This window comes from Gallinula chloropus (assembly GCF_964237585.1).
Source record: "Gallinula chloropus genome assembly, chromosome: 9".
In the NCBI taxonomy this organism is placed as follows: domain Eukaryota; kingdom Metazoa; phylum Chordata; class Aves; order Gruiformes; family Rallidae; genus Gallinula; species Gallinula chloropus.
This window is the reverse complement of record NC_140094.1, coordinates 18,484,683-18,500,777: the sequence shown is the minus strand read 5'-3', so window position 1 is coordinate 18,500,777 and position 16,095 is coordinate 18,484,683. Positions and strand designations below refer to the sequence as shown.

The 16,095-nt window shown below is 55.6% G+C and overlaps 2 protein-coding genes across 3 annotated transcripts in view; one reads left to right on the top strand and one right to left on the bottom strand.

The window, feature by feature from the left end:
- The window catches only part of SPG11 (SPG11 vesicle trafficking associated, spatacsin), a gene marked incomplete at its 5' end in the record, with an annotated part of 33,562 nt that extends 29,588 nt beyond the window's left edge, over positions 1 to 3,974 (top strand). The window contains 6 exons of the mRNA XM_084267857.1: positions 294 to 401; positions 950 to 1,118; positions 1,836 to 1,924; positions 2,396 to 2,551; positions 3,061 to 3,212; positions 3,586 to 3,974. Coding sequence (XP_084123983.1) covers positions 294 to 401; positions 950 to 1,118; positions 1,836 to 1,924; positions 2,396 to 2,551; positions 3,061 to 3,212; positions 3,586 to 3,766 — 855 coding nt within the window. The 3' untranslated portion in view covers positions 3,767 to 3,974. The remainder of the gene's footprint in view (positions 1 to 293; positions 402 to 949; positions 1,119 to 1,835; positions 1,925 to 2,395; positions 2,552 to 3,060; positions 3,213 to 3,585) is intronic.
- A 962-nt stretch (positions 3,975 to 4,936) lies between these two features.
- Positions 4,937 to 14,756, bottom strand: EIF3J (eukaryotic translation initiation factor 3 subunit J). Of its 2 annotated transcripts, none has more exons than XM_084267872.1 (8): positions 14,646 to 14,756; positions 14,447 to 14,547; positions 10,178 to 10,235; positions 9,859 to 9,950; positions 9,141 to 9,255; positions 7,996 to 8,154; positions 7,018 to 7,091; positions 4,937 to 5,900 (listed from the first exon to the last, which is right to left on the bottom strand). In XM_084267872.1, exons 1-8 carry the CDS (start codon positions 14,671 to 14,673, stop codon positions 5,769 to 5,771), a joined length of 759 nt encoding a protein of 252 aa, XP_084123998.1. In that variant the 5' UTR covers positions 14,674 to 14,756; the 3' UTR covers positions 4,937 to 5,768. The 2 variants fall into 2 exon arrangements, with proteins under 2 accessions (XP_084123998.1, XP_084123999.1); XM_084267873.1 differs by having other exon boundaries at positions 4,937 to 5,897.
- Between the last annotated feature and the right edge of the window lie 1,339 nt (positions 14,757 to 16,095).

Sequence of the window (16,095 nt, the reverse complement as noted above, 5' to 3'; positions counted from 1 at the left end):
CACCTCTCAGTCCTGCCTGGAGAGGACTCCTGGGGGCTGAGCCATGTCTGGTGTCCCAGTGTCGTTGCTAAAAGGTTGGCTGCACATTTTTATTTGGTGAATTTATGTTCTCCCCCCTCACAGTAAAAGGGATGCAGGAGGTTGGTTTAAAAATAAAACCTCTGTGGCTCGAAGGGAACATGCACCTGTCTGCTGTGCTGCCACAGCTCCTGGCCTCACACAGCCCTGCCAGCCCTCAGAGAGGAGCTTTCTGCTCTGATTTGAGCTTCCTACTTACAATGGTATTTCCACAGGTTCGTCTTCTCACTGGGATTGGCAGATACAACGAGATGACCTACATATTTGAGCTGCTGCATGAGAAACACTACTTTGAAGTGCTCATGAGAAAGAAATTAGATCCGGTAGGTGGAAGGGGATAAAGGGGAGAAAACTGTCAGAGAACTGTGAGGCTCCTCAGAAACTGGTATTTACACAACAAGGTGGAGTTAACCACAGTAATAAATTTGTTTGGGGGTTTGTTCTGGTATTAGTTTAAGAAGTTTGTTCTATCCAGTTCAGGGCCCCAATGAGAGCAGCACTAAAACTTTGAGCTTGGGACTGTCATGTAGAGTTTTCATGTCTTTGGTTTTACTTCAGTGCATGTTGCACAGGTTTTTAAAACCCATAAATAACTTCAGCTTTCTTCTGACATACATCAAATCATAACTGTCAGGTTTGTCACTTGTGTGTGAATAGATACAGAGGGGCTGGGTTTGCTCACCTGACACGATGTAGTTCAGCCCAAGCATGAAGTTGCCACTGTGTTTTAAACCAGTCTGGGGAAACCTCAGAGAGCAGAGTCGTGGCCTTGAGGAACGTGACACAGGAGCAGATTTGCTTGTGGGTGCTAAAAATGTGGGTAAAACTAAAGCTCCTCAGACCCCAGTGAGATCTTCCCTCTCCTGAGCAGAGCGGGACGCTGAAGACGGCTCTGCTGGATTACATCAAGCGCTGCCGCCCCGGGGACAGTGAGAAGCACAACATGATAGCCCTCTGCTTCAGCATGTGCCGGGAGATCGGGGAGAACCACGAGGCTGCTGCTTGCATCCAGCTTAAACTCATTGAGTCTCAGCCCTGGGGTGAGTGGAGGCTCCCAAACCCAGGCTCCCTGTGTCAGAAGGGAGGCGTGATGGGTGGCTGCTTGTCCTGGAACAGCCGCTGAACTCCCACGGTCTGGAAGGAGGGTTCCTTTGGCTGGCCAGGCTTGGGGTGTTCCTGCACGTAATAGCTGCTGCTCTGGTGCTTCCAGAGCCAAGATGTTTGACTCTCCCTGCACTGTTCTGTTGCTGTGGCACTGTGCACAGGGTGAGGTACAGGCATACACACACACACACACACGTTTTCCTCACCTTTGTGGGATGTGCCACAGGGTTTTTATGAGGCGTTGGGGTTTGATGTCTGTCTGAGATGATTTGTTAACATCTGAGCTGCACGAGTGCTGCAGGGCTGGCAGAGCGCTGAGGAGCAGGGAGGTCTCACTGCAGAGCAGTCAGCCAGCACCAACACCACCAGAAACAGGGCCTGTGCCAACTGTTTGTGAATTTCCCTGGTAGTTCTTGTGCAAACATGTGAGTTGGGTTTCTCTTCAGTCACTTGACTGGGCTCCAGCAGTAGCTTCAGTCCGTTGATTGAAGAGGCATCAGTGTTTCTTCATACTTTTTTAACATGAGAATTAGTTCTTAGTCTTTTGTTGCTCTTGGAAACTCCACTGGGTCAGACGTGGTGCCAGAGGGTTTTTTGGTAACTTAGGTTGTCACCTTCCTAAGTAACTTGGGGTGTGTTTCCTCCTATTTCAGAGGAGTCTCTTCAGGATGTTGCAAATCTAAAGAAGCTGCTGCTGAAAGCTCTGACTCTCTTTATTGATGCTGCAGAGAGTTACTCTAAGGTAAGATGGGATGGAATCATGGGCCTTCAGTGCAGCACTGGGAGCACAGGGGCTGAGCTGCTCTGGGGGTGGCTATGCAGAACCCTTCCCAGAGGGAGAGGAGCCAAGGACCCTCTTGACCCCAGCAGCACCCAGCAGGCTCGGTGACACTGTCATCTCAAAGAGCACGGTGCTGTTCCCATCAGGCTGTAACACCCAGGGTCACAGGGAGGTTTTGGAGTGACCATGAGCTTAACTAGCAAGAGAAGAGCAAAGTGAGGGTGTGAAACCTGGGGTGATGGTGACAAAAGCAGTGTGCGTGGCGAGGGAAGCGCGGTTTAAAACTGATGGAATGTGATCAGTGACAAAGCTGCAGTGGTGTGACAGACAAAGCACTAGACAGCTCTGAACTCCTCCTGCTCTCAGGGGTATGTGTGACTTCCCCACAGAAACACCCTTTGGCAGCTTGTGTTTGTCTCTGCCTGTTCCCAGGACTCCTGTGTGCGGCAGTCCTTGCGCTGCCGGCGGCTGATGAAGCTCATCACCCTGCAGCTGCATTTCCTCAGCACTGGTCAGAGCACTATGCTGATCAACCTGAGCAGACAGAGCCTGACAGACACCATCATGGCCCTGCCTCGATTCTACCAGGTGAGCTTGGCTTCCTGACGTTGTTCTTTCTGAAGGTGGTGGTTTGAAACAGCACTGTGCTGCTGTGGGTGTAACACTCGGTTCCTCTCTGTGGCCACTGAGTCCTGTGGCTGTCAGCCCCTCGTAGTGCTGCAGATCCTGGTGTGGGATGATGCTTTTTACAGGCTTTGCTGCCTTCACACAGCCAGCAGCTCTCCTGCTGCCCTGACTCTGCACTGCAGCCACGATATCTAATCTGTGTTGGGGTCCATCGTTTTGTGACGTTGGGAATAGGAAAGAAAAGGGCTCTTTCAGGAGAGCCACCAACCTCCCTCTGCTGCTCTGTTCAGGGGCTGAGGGAAACGACTTGCAGTCCTTTGTTACCCTGCTGTTTATTCCTCTAACACAGCTGCTCTCAGACCTGTGGCAGGAGGTGGCCACACAGAACAATTTAAGTGTTTACAGGGGTGTTTTCTGTGCAAGAATAAACTCTTCCTGCCCAGAGACTCCAGCATCTCTTCTCCCTGCAGGCAGCTATAGTGGCTGAGGCTTACGAGTTCGTTCCAGACTGGGCTGAGGTTCTGTATCAACAAGTGATCACCAAGGGAGACTTCACTTACCTGGAGGAGTTTAAACAGCAGAGACCGCTGAAGCCGAGCGTCTTCGAGGAGATTGCGAAGAAGTAAGTAGCCCTGTGGTCAGACTGGAACCTTCTTTTCTGGGGCTAATTGTGAAGGCCAAGCCCGTGTTTCATCACATGCAAGTGTGTTGGTTCTGCTCAAGGCTTTGATGTGATGAAGGGTGCTGTACAGGGCCTTGAGCTCTGCACTCAGGTTCTTAAGCAGGTGGTGAAAATATCACCAGATCCACTGAGCTGGGTGCATGGGGCTGGTCAGAGCAAACCTTTTTTACAGTGACTCAGAGCAAACTGGCCACCAAGAGCAGCACAGCCTCTTTGACAGAAGCACAGTCCTTACAGTTTTGTAGCAGGACAGTCACAGAATGTAACCTGTGTCTGTGCAGCCTGTTCCAATTGCACATCCCCTTTCTTTCAGAGTTAAACAGCACCCGCCGAGCGACGCTGCGCTGAGAAACCTGAAGAAATTGTTGACTTACTGTGAAGACATCTACACCTACTACAGACTGGCTTATGATAACAAGTTCTACGATGTGGTAAATACCCTCCTGAAAGATGCACAGACTGGCTGTTGTCTTAATGATATGTTATCAAACTAAAGCCCAGCCCCCAGGACACAGAGACCCCCCCCTCGCCCCGTCTGACACGCCTGGGTGCCGCCCCTGCTCCCATGGTTAGTACTGGTTCTGGAACAGACACTTTTACCCATTACCTGCTTACAATGATGTGCTGCTACGTGGAAGTTACTCCAGAAAAGTGCTGGTGGTTGTAAATATTTAAATTGCTGAGGCTGTGTTAAACCTAAAATTGTGTTTTGTATAATAAATCCTCCTGTTTACAGAAGGCCCAGCTGGTTGATCCCTGCTGGTGTGGGTGGGCAGGGCCCCCAGTGCCCCCGTGCCACAGGCAGGGACACCCCCCCACTCCAGCCCAGGGTGCCCCAAGCCCCATCCAACCCGGCCTTGAACCCTGCCAGGGATCCCAGGGCAGCCCCAGCTTCTCTGGGCACCCTGTGCCAGGGCCTCCCCCCTCCCTGGGAAGGATTTCTGCCTCCCAGCCCCTCTCCATCATCCTCCTGCAGCTGAAGGACGTTCCCCTGGGCCTGGCCCTCCCTGCCCTGGGCACCAGCCCCTCTCCAGCTCTCCTGGAGCCCCTGGAGGGCTGGGAAGGGGCTCAGAGCTCTGCGCAGAAGCAGCCTTCTCTTCTGAGCAACTGCCACATCCAGTCTGGGTCACATCATCCCCCAAGACCCGAATGGGCTGAGCTGGCTGCCCGTGGGCCAAGTGAAGTAACAACAGCACGAGCAGAGCTTCAACTTCAAAGCCCCGAGTGTGACAGGGCAACTTCAGGGCAGCCTGAGCCCTGCTCCTTTCGGGCTGGACCCACCAGCAGCAGGAAGGAGCTGGGAGCACACGTGTCCCATCAGTCCTGGGAACAAACACAGAGTGAAAAGCAGCCTCTAGAGATGAGACCACTTGTGGGAAGGGCAGCTGCCACCCAGAGTGACGTAACCGCCCCCCAGCCACGGGCCACCCTGTGCCCACCCACGGGAAGCAAGAGCCAGGCACAGCAGCTCCAGCAGAAGAAAGGACTCACCTCCTCACAGGCTGCCTGCATTGGGCCAGGCTGGAAAGGCTCCTGTTCACCACCAGCAGGGCTGAGCCCACAGCTGCTTTACAGGTACAGAACCGTGCCCCCTCCCCAGTAACAGGCCCAGCACATCCCTGTCACAGCTCTGCCCCGACGCCAAAGGAACTGGCCTGAAGAGCTGCAGTGAAGTCCTCCAGAGTGATTTTTATTAAATTAGTTGCCTTATAAAACATTGCAGATGTCATAATTGTTAACATAACAATTTGCCCAACTGTAGAATCCGGTGCAGTTTGCTAAGCAAGTTTGTTTTTCAAATGAAAGAAACCAGCTGAGTCCTGAAGGAGCCACCACGACCCCCGAGAGCCCAACGGGACGTCTGGGGTGTGGTGGGTGGTTTGTTTTACACTCGCCCAGACAGCCGTTAGTAGGGGTTTAGAAGACTGGAAACTAAAGTTCATATAGACACAAGTTGTTTTTTCCTTGGCCCCCCAGTCTGGGGGCAGAGCAGGGGGAGCTGGAGGGGCAGAACCCTCCCCTGAAGGCTGCAGCTCCCCTTCCCAATATCTGGAAAACCTCAAGCTCTAACTGAAGAGAAAGCAATCATAATACTAAGTACACACCACGCCCGTGCTGCAAACTGCTTTTGTTCATCAGACAAGTCATTCAAGGAGGTACAGTTAAGGCTGTATCACTGACCTGTGCTGGTAATAATACTTTGCCTTCTTGAAATTCATTTCCAATTTACTGGCTGTTAAGATGAAACCCAAAGAGCAAGTTACCATCATCAGAGCTTTGGGTTTGTAACTGCAATTTACACAGCTTTTACACGGCTTCGTTCTAACCCCAGCCACAGAAGAGGGAGCCCGGTGCTTCAGCACCAAGAGTTAAACCACCAGCACAGAGATACTGCAATTTTGATTGTAGCATTTGGCAGAATTTAAAGGAAGAAAAGTTGTGCTACATGTTTAGGGATTATGGGCAACAGAAAGACAACAGAAGGGGAGATAAATGTCACATGAAGTCTTCAAAGTCTTGTACGTATTCTCCATCGTATCCTCCGTAATCAGCCAGGTCATCTTTCATAGTCGCCTTTAAACCACCTCCAGGCACAACACCCTTTTTCTTCTTTTTGGCTTTATTCTGCTTAAATAGGAAGAGCACATTTATTTCAGAGCGCCACAGTGCTGTGTCATTACTCAGTAGAGCCCAAGGTATGGGCATTCGTGTGCCCATACAGTGCCTGTGCCAGCGATTCGGGCTCTGGTGATCCGTCCCATACCCCCACCTCTTCCTAATGCAGCTGCCCCACAGCTCCCCTTGTGCCCAGACTGGAGCTAAACACACAGAGTAACTCGGTACCTAACACAGCACCTGGGACAGAGCTGCTGCCAAGCACCAGAAGGGCGTAAGCCCAAGATGTACTTACTCCCTTTAACCCTGCCCAGCTGAGCAAGTCCCAGCTTCTCTCCACAGCACAGCCTATGAAAGGAAAAGCTCACCACCTCTGCCAGCCCCTGGCCTTTCAGCCTTAGTGCTGTCCATGAAGCCGGTGTTGCCTTCAGGTGCCTCACCGGCACCCGGGGAGCCCAGCTGGCACCCAGGAGAAGAGTTCCCAAGGGTTTCCCCTCTTACACCCCCACATCACTGCTCACACTGACCCCGCTCTACCACTCATTTCCTAACGAATTCCGGTTTGATTTATAACATACCATGAGTTGCCCTGCCCGTCTATGTCTGGCTGATGCCACGGCTCTCTAATGACTCAATCACTGCGTTCCACACCACCAGTCCCGGCACAGATGAGTGCTACAAACCACGCTCTACCTCACACGAGCATCAGTTAAGCCATCATGTCACCTTTCAAACCTTCTCCCCCTCCCTGCCTGGGTGTTTATTGCCCCTGTGGTTTGCAGGGCAGCACAGAAGCCCCAGTTACCCACTATCCAAAAGGCTGAACTTGCAGCCATTTAAGGTGCTTCCCCAGGTGGGTGTGACCCGGACACCGGAGCCTACACGTGGGGGATGGCTTCTGCCCTGGGACATTCTGGCCCAACAAGGGGAACGTGGAGCTGTGAACTCCCCAAGGTTTTGCCCATGATCTCTAGACTCAATCTGCTCCCAACTACCACCCCCAGTGCGTGGGGCTTTCCCTCAAACCAGGGGTCACATTTACCCTCCCGCTGCTCCCTGTGAGAGGAGGAGTTCACAGCAGCGTGTGATGTCTCCCCGCGGCGCCGCTGCCCCACACCCAGAGCCTTACCTTTTCCTGTTTCTGCTTTTCACTGCATAGTACTGTCAAAGTATTTGTGATCTTTTTCAAATCATCAATTTCCACTGCATGGGGGAGAAACAAGAAGAAACAAAGGTTCCTCAGCACTAGAGCATCTCAGAAGGCAGCTGCATAATCCACCACAACACACACCAAGCACCAGGAAGGACCGTGCGGAGCGGCTGTAAATCAGCGAATACCAAGTGGGCAACTCTGGTCCTTGGACTCAGAGTTACTGTTTCAGACCGTCCCTGGCAAAGCAGCTTCCATGTTGCAGAAGGCTAAACTTGTAAATTAAGAGTTAAGAGGACACAGAAGCCTTACTGAGCAGCATTTGAACAGCAAAATATGGGCACAGCGAAGTACAGTAAGACCTGCTGAAAGGAGCAGCAGATGAACAATAACTTGTTGACAATAAAGGGTCAGAGAGGGCTCCAGGCAGGCAGCAATCACTGCACTGGTACAGCACAGAGCTGCCATTGCCTTGGGGGACAGCGTGTTCTGTACCAGGACACAGCCCAGGCAGCACATTCACGGGTACCTCAGCCTGCCAGAGCAGTGGGAAGACACCAGTGTAAGTTAGTTTCCTCTGGGTAGAGATCCACCTCGGATTCCAGAGGAGTTTACTTCCCAGAATCACATGAGTTTCCTCATGAATGAGCTGCTCAGGTTACCTGGCTCAGAGAGTTGTTACTGTTATTTTAGAAATGGCTTCAAGAAAAACATGGGAGATTTAAATCAGCCAGCAATTCACACTGTAAATGCCTCAGCTGACACGGGGAAAGAGTAACTCCTGCACAGGCACACAGCCTGCAACAGTGTGGGAACCTGACACTGCTGCATGGAAACATCAGTACTTCTCTGGGTATAAACTACACCCACCAATCTCAGTTGCAGGTTACTACAACAGCCCGTTTCCAGGTTCCAGCTGTGGGAGCTGAGCTCTAGGGTGTCTCCCCCATAACTTACATGAAATACATACGTCTCGAACTAACGCCTCCAAAAAGCTGGCGTAGTGTAGTGACTTCTCATACTGGGTGATCTTCTCTTTTAGGAGTTTGCCAAATTCCGTGAAGTCATCTTTTGAAGAGGGGTTCATGGCATCTATTCCACAAGTGTTATTTACACCTGCAGGGAAAGACACACCTATGACAGAGAGAGGCAGCCCAGCGCCCTCAGTCACCCCAGAGGGACAAGTGACCTCGGTCACGTCCTGCTCCTCCCCAGATTTTAGCAACCCAAAGCTGTCTGCTCACCCTCCTGCCCCAGCTCCTGTCACCCATGAGCTCACACTAGAGTTACCAACCTGTATGCAGAGGGATTTCTGCCCAGAGCTCAGTGACCTGAACCAGCCATTCCAGCACCCTGGGGCAGTGCCCTGTGCAAAGCCCCTGTCCCCTCACATACAGAATTCCTGTCTGGAGCTTCTAAGAGCCAAGTTGAGTTTGTTCTTTGCAGCTGTACTCAGTGCACCCCCCCCCCCAGGCACTGCTCTCCTCCAGCTGACTCACAGAGCAGAACCTGCACTGAGTAAGAAGCTGTGCAGGTCACTGCAATCAAGGGAAGGCGCTTTCATGTCTGAAGAACGCTGCTGTGAATCAGTGTCTTTGCCAGCCCCATCACAGCACAAAACCTGAATGTTCTGCTTTCAGTCTGCTTCGTCTGCACCAGGAAACCAGCTCATCCCCCCCAGCTCACTGGGCTTTCCCAACATCCACAGACTGCCTGAAGGAAAAGCCTGAGCTGCCCAAAGCCCCATTAAGTCCGTGTTACAAAGCACCTCAGATCATCGAGGCAGCACTTTTCCCTTCTCCTTTTACACACTCCTCTTTCTACCCCGAGCACCAACACGCTGGAGAACTGTCACCTTCTCCCTAGAGCTCCTGCCATTCTGGAGGTGGTTCTGTGGCTCTCAGCCTGCCCTCAGCAGCAGGTCAGGCCTCCAGCAGTTTGACTTTAAAACCCCTTTGCTCTCAGCAGCACAACCTGCATGTACTCCACAAGCAAACCCGCTCCCATCCTTCCACAGGGCACCCCCAGGAACTCCTCCTGAGGACACCACACTCCCCTGAAGCTGCAGCTCCATGGAGGCCTGACAGGGGCCCAGCACTCACCAAATGTTTCTTTTGCTAGCTCCAGGTCTGACTCCTCTTGCAATTTCTTTAGTCGTAGTTTGTCTGCTAACTGTTCTTCTGGTGTAAGCTCCTTCTGTTCCTCTGGTGCCTCTAGCTGTGTCAAAGAGGTACAAGGGCAGAGTGTTACACTCCTTACCCATGAGCAGAGGAATCACAGACTCACAGGGGCTGGAAGGGACCTCCAGAGCCCATCAGGTCCAACCCCCTGCCAAAGCAGGGTCCCTGGGACAGGGCACACAGGGCGGTGTGCAGACAGGGCTGGAATCTCTCCAGAGAAGGAGACTCCACACCCCCTGGGCAGCCTGTCCCAGGGCTCCCTCACCCTTACAGGGTGAAGAAGGAGGAGAGATCTTGGGATCCCTGGCACCACATGTACCCTCCCTGTGCCTGTCAGCACACCTCAAGCACGTGCAAACCTGCGAACTGAACCTCCCCAGCCCACCTTGTTTAATGAACGTTCCGTTCACAGCTGGGAAGAAACTCTCCAGTTCACAGTTTCCCAGCTGGGTGTTTTACTGTGAGGTGCTCACAAAGGGAAGAGCACCAAGTGCTACTTCAGTGACCTGCTCACCTTACAGAGAAATGAAGGTTAAACACCCCCCAGACGTTATAAAGTACATGGCTTCCATCTTCACAGGTCTTGTTCAACCTCTAAAAGAAAAGAATCAAACCTGCCCCAGAAGAAGACAGGAGTTACCCTCTTTTTAAGCTCCTCTTGCTTCTTCTTCTGTAGCTTTTCTTTTTCTTTTATTTTTTCTGCTATTTTCTTTTTTTCTGAAACTTTTGGTTCTGTAAAACATGGAACAACACGGTGCTCAAGAGGTCAGCTGATAAACCTTCCTCAGAGAGACAGGCCTGGAGCCCAGTGACTGGAATCTGAATGTGGAGAGGTAAGGACTCGCTGTCAAACACAACCCAACCCCCTGAACTGGCTCTGATTCTTGGGCACACCCAACACAAACCCAGTGTCTGCTCCCAGGCTGCACACAGAGCCCCTTGTTCCTTTTCTGTCTTACCTTGTTTTACCTCTGTCTCCTTTACTTCCTCCTCTTCCTCTTCATCATCCCAGTTATCCTACAAAATAAGTTTCAATGAAGATTCTTTTAGAGGTCCTTTGTTCACAGGTAACAAAGCACAAGAGCTCATGGATGGCCTCATTAAATGCTCTACCAGCCTTACGCACCGGGGTGAGGAAGCAGGGAGGGAATCCCAGGAGCTGAGCAGCCAGGGCCTGGCCCTGGAGAGCAGATGGGGCTGTCCTGGGAGCAGCCCCTCCATGCAACTCCCACTCCCAGAGTCGGGGAGCTCACAGGGGTCCTTACAAAGCAGGATCACCAGCAGGCACAGCAGTGGGGCTGGGTGCACCCCGTGCAGCACACTGTGAGCCCCGGGGAAGCCAGGGGTGTAGTACTCTGCTCAGCTCAAACCATCGCTGTCCCCTCCACCCCAGGACCCTTCCTCCCTGTGTGACAACAGTCAGCCCCTCTCCCTGTGCCAGGACAGTGTTTGGCTTGTGTGGCTGCACACAGAGCTGCTCACCAGGCAAACACCAGCCTGACCCACAGACAGGGAGCGCAGGGGCCCGACCCTGGGCAGGAACACCAACTTTTAAGTCACAAGACCACATTTCTGACCAAGGAGCACTGCTTTTTATGGAAGCAAAGCAGCTATCAAAAGGGTCACCCCACAAACAAATCACCTCAACACTCCTCAACAGCCATCACACTCTCCAGTGTGTCTTCCAACAGCCACCCTCTGTCCCCAGCAGTGACCCCGGGGTACCACGCTGCTCACCTCACAGGGACATGTTTTTCTATGGACAGACCTCCTAAAGTCATCCCAGGGCTTTGCCAGCAGCAATTCCACCAGTTACACATTCCAGGAATGTATATCCCAGTCCTAATGCCACTGCAGGTTCCAGCCATGGCTCCTGCATGGAAACCAACGCTCTAGGGTTGAGCTGAAGTTCCGTGCTGAGCACCACGTGATGTACAGCCCAGAGAGCCAAGAAATCTCCCAGGAACCTAGTCCTAGTTACCCATTTCAAGTGGCAAGCTTAGGGGGTGACATTTGAGAGGACCTGGTTGACACAGAGCGTCCTTACAGGTGTGCTGAAGCCCCACAGATCCCAAGCACAGGGATTTCCACCTCCCCTCGGTGGTTGTGGAAGCTGTTTGCTCATTTCTAAGGGTTGCTACTGGTGTGGGGGAAATAAGATGCTGGTGGAAGAACTCCAGAGCAGCCTGCTGACCCAAGCAAGGAAGGGTTCATCCACCAGCTCACTCTAGTTAATTGGCACTTGTTAAGGGATTCAGCTTCCCTTCCACATTCCAAGAAGCTGACTTGAATTTGGAGCAGCGTTATTTTAGCTCGTATCTAATTAAGAGTTTGTCACACCCACTTCTTAAATAGCTCCCTGCATCACTGCTGCACGGAGCCAGCTGCCTCACCCCCTGCCCTGGGCTCCAGGGGGGTGGAAATGAAGGGTGTTTCACCATGCAAGCTGCCCAGAGGATGGGCAGCCTGACGTGAGGACGCTCCCAGGATGGAAGGAAACTGCTGGGTGTCACTGTTGGGTGTGGGAGGTTGACAGAGGGCACGTGGGTGAGGGATACACTCCTTCCCCCCAGCAGCCCCTGTCCCCCCCAGCCCTGCCTGCACAGGGACGGCAGGTTTAGCTTGCAGAAACTCGACTCACATGCTGGGCAGAGGTTTTTGGGGTGGGTTTTGTCTGTTTGGGGTTGTTTTACTGGGAGGAGCACCCCAACACCCACCTACTCCTGTGGGTTGTAATTCCAGTGACCTCTCTTGCAGGAGAAGCGTGCCTCAGTGCTGCATCTTTGCCTGAGGCTGAGTAACTCAGGATTACAGCCACTAAAGCAGCCTAAAACTCTGAGGTTCTTCCACAACGCTCATTTACCCATTCTTATCCAAAATAAGGCCACTGAAAATGCCTTCCACTTCACAGAGCCAGACCCGTAACAGGAGCAGCTCTCACATGCTCACGTGTAAGATTTCACATGCTCTGTCACATGTGCCTTAAACACAGGAAAATGCACATTATTGCCCCCAAACCCAGCAGCCTGGAAAGCCACAGGTCCTCCAGCACTTCAGCTCCCAGCTAAACCTGGAGCCTGCTGTTCTCCTCCAGAGAGGAGCAGCCGCCCGGTGCCAGGGGCGGGCGCCTGGACAGCACATACATTTCCCTGCTCTGGCTTTGCTAAGCACAGAATTGCCCAAGAGTAAATAGATGAAAATTCCCTGGCAGGAGGCCCGTCTTCTGAGAAACTTGTGTTCTGGGTAGCACTGGGGAGCAGTTTTGCTGCTGCTGAAGATCCTAATTTTAGAGCTGGGGAAGCCACAGCTTCCTAACGTAACAGGTACTTAAAGCTCAGCACTAAAAAGCTTCATGATAAACTACAGGACCTGAATGTATAAACCAGATCCCAAAACATGAGATACCAACTTGAGATGATCCCATGGTCAAGAAACACCTTGTGCCTCCAGCTCAAGCCACGTCCTCTCTCTTACAGGGATACTTCCCTGCTGCAGACCCTTGTGAGCAAGAAATCGAGAGCCAAAGCAACCACCTCCCAGGCTCTTTTTGGGATCTTTAGTGTTTCCACAGGAAGAGCAAATCTTGAGTAAAATAAACCAGCTTTTTCTTAGCTGGGCTGGTGGCTCTCTCCTGATGCAGCTCTAGCACAAAAGCCATAATCCTGGGGAAGAGTGAAGTGGCTGCTCTCCTGCAGCTGGGAAAACTTTGGTCCTTCACTAAGCAGCCACAGAAAGTTCAAGTATCTCCAAGAGGGTCCCACTTTGTTCTCCTGGACAAATTCTATGGTAGAGAGTAAGTTCCTCCTTTCAGAGAGAGGAGGAAAAGCCAGCCCCCTCCCCAAACAGCCCAAGGCAGCCAGCCCTGTACACAGCACTCCCCTACATCACCCAGGTGCACGCTCACCATGCTCCCTGCAGACGACCAGGCTGCTGGCTGTGTGCAGAGATACCTCTAGTGATTTCACCCCCAGACACAGGACGCTGCTGAGACCTGTGGGGTGTGGGTGGCACTAGACTGGAGGAGGGGAACAGCCCGTGTCACCCTTTTTCTAAGGGAAGATGAACTGCTGTTTTCTTGCTGTTAATAGAAGAACACCCCTCTAAGCTCCAAGGGCAACTGTGTGGAGTCTGCCAAGAGGCAGCACCCTAAACCACACACCCAGGGAGCGCTCGCAGTGCTCTGCGCTGGATGTGTCACCCAGCGTGCCTGCCAGTCGCAGTGCTCAGCACCTCGGCCTGGAACCACCAGGTCCTTTCCAGCTGACCTATTTCCCTTCCTTACAGCCACCAAGCACGTTCCTCCTTACACTCCCAGGTGTCAATTTCGTGGAGCAACCGGATGGACACGGGGCAACCCGGGGGGGTTCTGTGGCACCCACCAGCCAGTGCCCCAGCCCTGCTCAGAGACAGCTGGAACCAGGCAGGGGAACGGCAGCTCTGATGGGGGGGCTGCTTCCACACGCGTTGGTAAGGAAAAGGAACGGCGTTTCAGTGCCGGTCCCGGGCATCTCCCGCTGAGATGCTGTAAAAACCCCTCCCGACAGGTGCCTCGAGAGGCCGTTTGCAGCGACCCCGAGCACCCCTGAGCCCCGCACGGGCCGGGCCGGGGTGGGGGGGCAGTGACAGGAGGGGAGGGAGCGGGTCCCGCCGGGCAGCGGCTCACGCTCGGCACCGTGCCGGGGGCCTCCGTGCCGGGGGCCGTGAGAGTCCCGGGGGCTGGCGCACAGCCGGGAACAGCGGGCGGATCCCCGCGGGGCAGAAGGCCCCTCCTCAGGCTTCAGAACCCTCCTCAGGCTTCAGAACCCTCCACCCGCCCCGGAGCGACCCCGAGGCAGGGACGAAAGGGGCGGCGGGGACGAAGGGGCAGCGCCGGGCCCGCCCGGCACCCCGACGCAACCGGCCGCCGTCCCCCGTCCTCCCCACCCGCCGCGGGCCCGGCCCCGGCCTCACGGCCCCGAGAGTGTGTTCCCCGCCGCCCCAGCCCGGGCCTACGCGGCGGCGGCCGGACGCGGGAGCCTGGCCTGGCCGCCCCGCGCCTCCCTCTCTCCCGCGCCGCCCCTGCCCGGGCCGGGCCCGCGTCCCCCGCACACGCGGCACCATATGGCGGCGGCCTGCGGCGGGCCCGGCCCCGCTCCCCGCCCGCTCCGAGCCCCGTCCGGCCTGCGGGGCCGTTTCCTCCGCCGCGCCGCGCCGCGGGGGCCCCGTCCGGGGGCCCTGTCCGGCCGCACCTTCACGTCGTCCTCCTCATCCTCGCCGGCCCAGCGGTCCCCGGCCACTCCCGGCACCAGCCGCTTCGCCACCGGCTCCACCACCTCGAAGCTGTCGGCGTCTGCGGGGGGAGAGCGGGGGGGGGGGGGAGGGGAGAGCAGAGCGGTGAGCGGCGCGGCTGGCGCGGGGCGCGGGCGGGGCGCGGGGGCCGACACCTACCCCACGAATCCGCCGCCTCCGCCGCCATCTTCCCCCGCCAGCCGCGACCGCCGCCGCTCCACGGCACGGGGAGGCGCCGCGCCAGAGCGGCCCCAGCCTGCGCGGGGCACGCTGGGACGGCGGCGGACTGCCCGGGCCGCGCCCCGCCCCCGGCCGCGCCAGCTCCGCCCCTCGGGCCGGCGGGAGGCACCGGTACCCGCACCGGTACCCGCATCGGTACTCGCACCGACCCGGCCCCGGCCCCAGCCCCCTCGGGGCGGTTTCTGCCCGGGGGCGGATCGGCGGCTGTAGCGAGACCCGGGGCCACCGCGCTCTCCCTGCCCGCGGTCCGACCCCCCCGCTCCCGGCCCCCGGGAGAAGCCCCGGCCCCGCCGCGCCCTGGGCAGGGGGAGTCGCTCGGGGCCCGCGGCTCGGACGGGCCCAGCAGCCGCCTCGGGAACGGGACGGGGAGGGCCGGGAAAAGGAGGCCGGGAGCCCCCCACTGAGGCACGGCCGGGACTCGCCCCGGGGGCAGCCCGCGTCGGGCCTGAATTGCGCCCTCGCTGCCCCGTCGCCTGTTCCCCTTTCGGGAGCAGCAGGAGCTCGGTCCGGGGAAGGGCCTTTGCCCTCCACACACACCGCGAAGGGGGCAGAAGGCAAAGGCCGAGGCAGACACCCCGACTCTGGAGCGCTGGGCTGCCCTGGCTGGCTCCCCTTCGGCCCACTCGGATCCTTCTTGTCCTCGAAGCTGGGCAGCACCCTGAAGCTTGTCGCTTTCCAGCCAGGCCAGAAGCCCCAATTCAGCGGCCGGGGCTCCCACCCAGGACCCCGGGGCCCACGTTCCTCACAGACATCCAGCAGCAAGAACTGAGGGGCAGCATCATCCCCATCGACCCTCGCCCAGGGACTCGCACACGCTACCTCAAGGGCAGCATCATGCAACCTCGGCTGTCTTCCTGACAGCACCGTGTGTCGGCAGCAACGCTGAGATCTGTAGGCCACGGTTTGTAAGCCATAGGGACGGTTTGTAAGCCATAGGGACGGTTAGAGGCAGATCCCAAAGCTCCGCGCTGCCTCCCGCTGTTCCCACGTCAAGGCGCTCCAGGAACGGGCTGTGGGAAGTTCTTCCCCCAACACTGGGACTCCAACGTCTTCCACACTGACTGGAGTTGTCAGCGAGTAATGAAATCCGACTGTAAGAACACAGGTTACTGTACCAGGGGAAGGAATGGCCTCCTGAAGCTGGGCGAGAAGATGAGAGCTGATTATCGGTGTACTGATGAGGAAAGAGGTGTTTTGGTGACGTGACACTACGTGTGGCCAGGCACTGGGCAGGAGGGCTGAATGAAGCTGGTCAGACTGGGAGTGACCCAGTGGCAGCAGGGTGGGCAGGAGTCAGCCACCTCTGGCAGCCCTGCAAGTCGTTTCATGGAAGGATTGCGTGGTGGAGTGCCAGAGAGAAGGGGAGGAA